Raw genomic sequence first — 8,193 nt, 5'->3', positions numbered from 1 at the left:
AAGGTTTATAAGTGCGGATAGTAGTGGTATGGAAAGCATGGATAGAATGGTACTAAAATAAAAAAGAACACTATAAATATAGATTTGTCATATAATGATAAAAAATAGAGTTGTCATATTTAAGACATAATTCTATCTTTGAACTTACAATTAATCTATGAAGAGATTGCGATAAAATAAATATATCATAAAAAACAAGAATTCAATTGTAACACAATTACAATGTGCACAAAATAACATTAAAAAGAAGACAACTAATACAATGTTGTTTATGAAACCAAAATTGTATCAGATGTAGACAAATACAATTTTAAAGGGACAACAAAAAACAATTATCATGATTAAATATAAAAGAGTTCACACAAGTAACACAAACTTACATGCATATAAATTTGATTCAACCTAATGTACCATCTACATCTTCTCTCTTTTGCAATGCGTCTATGATTGCCTCATGCTATTCTACTAAAAGTGTCCACAATACCTTATTAGGAGGTCTACCTTTGTATCTTTCTAATTTGATGTTTGTTGCCACCACCAAATAAGAATAGTGTATAATCTTCTTTTCTAATTGGTAGTCTTCATAAGCTGGTAAGCCATTCCTTCTTGTTAAGTATTTGCATAGCCATGTACCAACTACCACAACAGACCCAACTAGATATTGAAAACCATCATCATCTATTTGATCACATATCAACTTTTTCTTAGGTTCTACACATCTAGCTAGTCAATACTCAACCTACTCATCATTATCCTTAGGTGCAACAACAACATACACATGTCCTATAAAACAAATTTTAGTACATGTAGAAATAAAACTTGATAGAATTTATAATTCAAATCTGTAATCATAAATTATATGACAATACATAAAAATATATAATTTAAAGTTATAGACAATAAATTGAATTAAATTACCAAGTTGTATGAGGTCTGAAACACGATCATAATATTCTGATGCAAATGCATGATCGGGGTATTCATTTCTTCTAAGATCTTCATAATGTGTCTCAGTAGGTGTTAAGGATTTGTGTTGCCATTCTTTGACCCATTCACCTGCAACACAAAATTGACAAAAAAATGCAATCTCTCTAGTCCATATAGTCCAAGTGTTAGAATTAGAACTCTTAAATGAATGCCATCTAGCTGACCCATTGATTGTATCACAATCATATCTTGGAAGGATATTCTCCTCTTAAAGTAGCTAGAAGGAATGTCTAATTGTAGAGTTTTGACTTGATCCTGTGGATAAATTTGCACTACACCAATCCACAATTGCACTTGCATTTTTAAATTTAGCCTTTTCCTTGAATTTGAGTTTCTCTCTGCAAAGGGCTCTCTTAACACATGCACCGACACCATCATGTTCTCCTTTCCTGTGTCCAACCTGAAAAAAACTCCACATGTGTTTGATATTAGTTTTCTTATGAATCCTACTCAACTAATAAAACATTCTAGCATTCTTGAATTGCCCTATGCAATTATCAAACCATATTAGATGTTGTGTCATCTAAATTTATCTCTCCCTCAAATTCCTCAAAAAAGGTCTTGAAGAAAAAATAGACAAACTCAAATGAGTGTAATTTATTATCACTCATATAGAAATGGTACTCTCTCAAAATTTTGCGATCCTCTTTTGTACTATCTGGTGCATGCCTATAGACAATATGGACAAAAATCGATACTTGCACTAAATTGTAGTATTGTGATTGAACCTTATCTTGTGGTGCAAGCATGTAGTTCTCTGCAAAGTCAACAATCGAAAGTATACTACCAACAGGAAATGTATCCTTACATATTTGAAACTGACCATCGAGCCATCTAGCATTTTGAGTGTGTTTAACATATTTAGGTATGATGTTACTCTTGAATTCATTCATAAATGCATGAACACTAACTTTTTCAGTGATTAGATCACATCGTTTTCCAACCTTTCTATCCTTCAGTGGATACTCAACAGTTTTAAATATTTTAATATCAACTAATTGTTGTCCAAAATCATTTGAAAGATTTTCATGCAAACATTCATCCAACAATGCAAGATTGCCACATATATCACATACACCAGAAACAAATGCATTGAAAAGAAAATTTTGTTCATTTAGTGGGTTGCAAAACAAACTTGAAATAAACTCCTTTATAGTTTCAGGTGGTATATTTATACCACATTCTTGGAACATTCCATTACTATGCATGGTAACACGTATATATCAAAATATATCATAATGGTAGCGAAATTGAACATGAGTTTTGCAACAACATGTGACTCTTTCCTTGTTAATTAGAACATACCAAGGTTTACACTGTTCAAAAGACCTTTGACAAATGCTAATAGTCAACACCTTATCATTGAATTTTTTTTTATACAATTTAATTTGAGTCATGTCCAATAGGTGTTTTGGATGTGGATCACAAATTTTTGACCCAACTCTTAATTTAAGAACATCTCTAACATTAGGTGATACTCTTGTATTATCGTGCCAGAATTTTTTGATCAAATTTTTGACTTCACTAGTAAGTTTCATATCAGACCTTGGTAGTCTACCACTAAAAGTCCACAATTTGTTTGCTAGATCACTTTCAAAATAAAACTCTTCTTTTTAAAGCTCTTGACAAAGTTTTGCAATGAATATTAAGATATCCACTTATGTTACTCATCATTCTTTTATTAGAAGTTGTTTGGCTTACTAAAGCTATTATTATTGCCTATTGTGCTGTATTTTTATCTTTAGAACAACTTTTCTTTCCAATTGTATCAAAGGCACTAGCAACAGTCGATACAACTTGTTTTAAAGACTCATCCTTCTTCTGGGGTTTGACATAAAAGCCTAACTTCTTCATCACTTTTCGCATTTTAGTCATTTTAATTAGTTGTACCATTAATTGACATTGAAACCCAAATTTCTTATTATAAAAAAAATGTCTAAACAATCTATTTGCATGTGTCCTAATCTGTCTCCATGAAACCAAGCCAGGAAGGTTGTCTAGTACATCACTTTTAATTTCAAAATTTTCACTCATTTGATTATCATTCAAACATGTTTCATTTTCAATTGGAGTTTCCATGTCTACATAAACATTATTGGTTTTAGTTGTAGGTGGATTTTCAATTTCATTTGGAGTTTCAAATTCGGTTTCAATTTCAGTTTCAAGTTGAGATCTAGTTTTATTTGGGGTTTCAATTTGGATTTCAATTTCAGTTTCAACTTGAGTTCTAATTTCATTTGGTGTTTGATTTTCAATTAGAATTTCATTTAATAAGTATCCTGCTTCTACTAAATCACCAATTTCTTCATGAGAAAAAACATAGGGCTATGAAGACATACATGTATCCAATAATGGATTAGAAGATGCACCTGAATGAAATGGCTCTATTGTGTTTCCTTTGTCCACATTTATGGTCTCATTGATGTTCTCCTCTTCTAAAATGATTGTGGAACTTGAAGTGACTTGTCTCGGTCTTGATCTTCTCTCTCGTTGATGCATTGCCTCGTTCTCCCTATTTGCTTCAATCTTCTCAGTTGTTAGAACCTTCCTTTGCCTCTTCCTGTGTTGATTTGATCCCATGGCTACACCAAAATTTGAATTTGAATCGATCTCCTTACCAAATCGATAATAAGACAAACAAAGAGAATGATTAATCAAAACATTCTCTTTACAGATCATACCTGTCAAGCAATGATTGAAAAATCATTCAATCATTGGGATTTGTACTTGTGGGCTAGATTCTAGCCCAATGGATCTTTTTAGAAATGGGCACCCATTATTAATTGAAACGGGTGCCTGTTTTTGAAAACGGGCGCCCGTTTTGCTTTCAATGGTACAAAGCAAAACGGGCACCCATTTTTTGAATTAAAAAAATGGGCGCCCATTTGTTAAAATTAGGGACAAGAAACAACCCTTAGCTTTGTTTTTTGTTTCGGGATAAGCTTGGTCCCACCTAGCCTATGCTTGGACCTCCAATAAAATGACTAAGGTAAAATGACATCAAATTTCTACATTGGCCTAAGTTTTTGAGGGCCTTTTTTATTGAATTTTTTGACAAAAAGAAAACCCATTAGAGGTCTGTGTCCTGATTTCAGAAATGTAAATTTCATAGTGATAAGATTAATTTTACTATTTTTGTATTATTTATTAATCAAAAGTGGAACCTATACCTAAAATACCAAGGTTCACTAAAACTTTAATAACTTTGTTTTTTTTAGGATTTTAGAAAAATAAATTATATGATATCAATCTACATACAATTCTTTTGAATATTAAAAAAAATTGAAAAATATGAAATTTTCATCAAATTATGGTGGTCGTACAACCGATGTTTTGAAAATATACTTTATTGTCAGTTAAAATTAATAAAAAAAAAAAAATTCAATAAAAAAATAAGAAAATGTATTCTCATTAGTATTTGGTGTCTTAGGTATCATTTTCTAGAAGGATTTGCAAAAATTCATTTATTTGCATCAGAAAAGGATGGTCATACATATGTGTGGTATGGTCCTGAAACATGCATTTCAAAAAATTGGTTTTTAAACATGCATACTAAAAAGGGATTTCTAGCATGTGGGTATTAAAATAAATTACATATTTGAAAAGTAGACTCTGAGCACTACATTTTCTATTACTAAATTTTTTGGAGATTCAATCTCTAAGTGTATCAAATTTTGACATCAATCGATAGAAAATTTGAAAAATAGAGAAAACACTTCCACTTTTTGCCCAAAAGTGGGACTCAACTTCTGGCAGCCACCCATGTTCTTTTTTAGATCCATCATTCTAGGTCATAGGCTCTTTTTTGGTTAGATTCTTGGGATGGTTACCCACTTATTCTCTCTTCTTTCCCTCACCTTCAGTCCCTTAGTGATATTTTTCTGTGGTTGGCTGGGACACTATTGAGCATTACAAGATTCCCGAGCAGTGTTGTTTGGCTATTACCTTTCACTCAAAGCATCCTTTTGAGTGGCCATCTGGGAGGTCTGTGGACGATAGGCGTGACCTTGCTCAACTTATGGCTTCCCATGCTTGTAATTCTTTGAGGGGTCCTAATGTTTTGGCTTGGGATGGTTCTGATGTGTCTAGGAAGTACTCTATGTCAGCTGGTTATAAACAACTGGATAGGAAGTTGTTTAGGGATATTGAGGTCCCATGGTGGAAGCAGGTTTGGCACAAGTTGTCTTGGACCAAGTGTAATTTCTTCATGTGGTTAATGGCTCAAAACTGGTGTCTTGCTTGGGATAATTTGTGCAAGCATGGTTTCAATGGCCTTCAATGTGTGTGTTTTGTTGTGATTCTAAGGAGAGTGTCTCTCATCTCTTCTTCCAATGTTCTTATGCTAGGGATATTTTGTAGTTTTGGTGGAGGGTGTGGAATACGCCCTGTAGGCATGTTTCCTCGTGGGTTGAGTTTGTGAATCGGTGAGTTAAGGCACCTATTTATACTTCCTTCATTCAAGCTGCTTGGGCTATTTGACCGTCCTTCATTATTTGGAACCTTTTCCTAGAGAGGAATCATTATATTTTTCAAGATGTGCTATTGGGGGCCCCTCGCTCATGGTGGAAAATCTTGCATTCTCTCAGAGAAACTATTGTGGCTAAGTGTGATATGACTAAATTGGTGGTTCCTTGTCATGTTGGCTATTTTAATTGTCTTCATCTACCTCCTTTGCAATGATAGTTCATGCACAAAAGATGTAGACATCCTACCCCAAAGGTGAATCGGGAGGGAAGATGGTCTCCTCCACCTCAGGGAGTCCTAAAATTTAACATGGATGGCTCTTCTTGTGGAAACCATAGTCATGCTGGAATTGGAGGTGTGGGTCGAGATAGTTCTGGAGATGTTCAGTTTATCTTTTTTGTTTATACGGGTCTTCACACTAATAATTTAACAGAGGCTCAAGCCATTTTATTAGCTTTGGAGAATGCAAGTAAATTGGGGTGGCGCATCATCATATGTGAGTCTGATTCTCAGATTGTGGTCAACTTGTTGAATAGGTGGCATTTAGATGGTGTTAGTTGGCATTTTGTTTTTATTGTTGAACAAATTCTCAACCTATTTGCTTCTCTAGAGTCTGTTACTTTTACTCATATTCCTAGAGAATGGAATGGTCTTGCTGGTTGTTTGGCCAAATGGGCCTCTGATCATATTCATCATTGGAACTTAGTGGATTGGAGTTAGTTACCCCTGGATTTGTCCTAACTATTTGTTCACTTAGAAGAGCTTGATAGGGCTATGTAATGCCCTTGCTTTGTACTTCTTCTTTTTTAAATAATTTTTTACCCCTGCTTTATGTTTTATATTGACTCATCAACAAATCATGGCCATTTTTTTATGTGTTTAGAATTTTGAGCCACAACATTAAGATTAGATCACTTGAATAAATTAGTGGGATTATTCTATCAAGCATAAATGAAAAATGTTATTTTTTTAATCATTCATACAAAACCACCAACATAAATATCCACTCTAATATTGCTAACTTTTACGAGTTGCTATTCCCCCCTAAAATTGAATCTAGATTAAAATTTCACAAATAATCTATGGAGAGAGAATTTACTATATATATATATGTGTGATCTAGAGGAAACAGTATGAGCTATACAATATTGAAAATATGCATTTCTTAGTATAATTCTTTTGAGAAAAAAATCAACCTGTAAATATTGAACTAATGTATTATTCATAAACTTTTTAATAGTACAATTAGGATCAACCCTTTCAAGAAGATCACACCAAATTTGAAGTTATTATAGCAATATAATGCTAGTTAGAAACATGAGATAGGAAACCTTTTCCCAAGAATTGAATAAATATGAGAAGCCCAATCCACAAGCTAGAAATCATTTCCAGATACTATGTTCTAAGCAAAAACTTTATGGCTCAAATTTCAATGCCATCCTCATCATGGTCAATAGGGTTTATTTAGCATATTTATTCACATGTTGTTCCATATTATAGAAGTTTTATGAAAATTTGATGTTTCATTTGGGATTTACCATAGCTTAAAAAATTACATATGAGACATCATATTATCTGCCATAAGTCATAAAAGACAACTTTGAAAATATTATAAATCTCATCTGTACATATTCTTGTGCATGTTGTACAATCATTATAATTTTTCCTACATATCAAAAAAAATTGAGAAAAACTCTTACAAAATAAGACATAAGCTATTTATTATTTCAAGCTTCACAAGGAGTATCATTTCTAAGTGGGATGCGTTCATTTATAAGCACATTAATCAAATGTAAATTAAATATAATAAACTCAAAATTCTCCCAAAAATATATATTGTATTTGATACATATCATGAGGTGCATACACTTATTATGTCATTTTAACTTCATTATTCCAACTATCATATCAAATCATCTCAAAAATTCATTAAAGTATTGAATTCCTCTAGTGATATGAACCCATCATCTACCATGTTATGAGAAAATTGTAGTGAATATTAGTGTTATTTTTCATGCATGAAAGATGATGTTCTTTGCCAAGTAGATGACACTTCACTCTCACAATGAACTTCAATTACTATCCAACTTAGTATTGCAATTAAAATTAATCTTATAATACAAAGAACTTATATATAAGGATAAGTATCTAAGATGTTGTTTATGTTTGCATTAGACAACTCAATCAAACCCTTTTTCTTTCTCATCCAACTCATTACATTATTAAATATTATAAACAAAACTAACTAAACCTTTATCCATAGGAAATTCCTAGTCTTATCAATTTTGTTTATCATTGATTATTAATTGACACTTGTAAGCCCCATGAGTCATCTTTTGTATGATAACATATAAAGTACTCATAAGTACCATTAAGATATCTAAAGACATATTCACTATTGGCTAGTAATCACAACAAAGATTATCTATGAAATGACTCAAGATTCTTACTAATATATGAATTTTTTTTATCTTTTGATCGATTGTAAGATACACTGAGTTAATAGTTTTCACTAAAATATGGTACAATACTTATGTCCATATTTCAAATATAAGAAGACTCTACTCAAATAAAATCATTATTCATATGAGAATATGAATACCCATTAGTCTTTTGTTAACCATTTTGAAATGTTACAGAATAGAATGAGAATGCCTCATTCAACCTAACAATTATTTTTTTATTAACTCTTTATCATTTAGTTTTCATTTGTAAAATATAAAAAAGTAGCTCCTAAATATT

At 32.0% G+C, this 8,193-nt stretch overlaps 1 protein-coding gene across 1 annotated transcript; it reads left to right on the top strand.

The window, feature by feature from the left end:
• Positions 1-5,760: 5,760 nt before the first annotated feature.
• LOC131856563 (uncharacterized) lies at positions 5,761-6,171 on the top strand. The gene has a single exon (XM_059208403.1). The coding sequence runs from the start codon at positions 5,761-5,763 to the stop codon at positions 6,169-6,171; it is 411 nt and encodes a 136-aa protein (XP_059064386.1).
• Positions 6,172-8,193: the final 2,022 nt, after the last annotated feature.

This window comes from Cryptomeria japonica, chromosome 7, assembly GCF_030272615.1.
Source record: "Cryptomeria japonica chromosome 7, Sugi_1.0, whole genome shotgun sequence".
NCBI lineage: Eukaryota > Viridiplantae > Streptophyta > Pinopsida > Cupressales > Cupressaceae > Cryptomeria > Cryptomeria japonica.
This window is presented reverse-complemented; position numbering and strand designations above follow the sequence as displayed.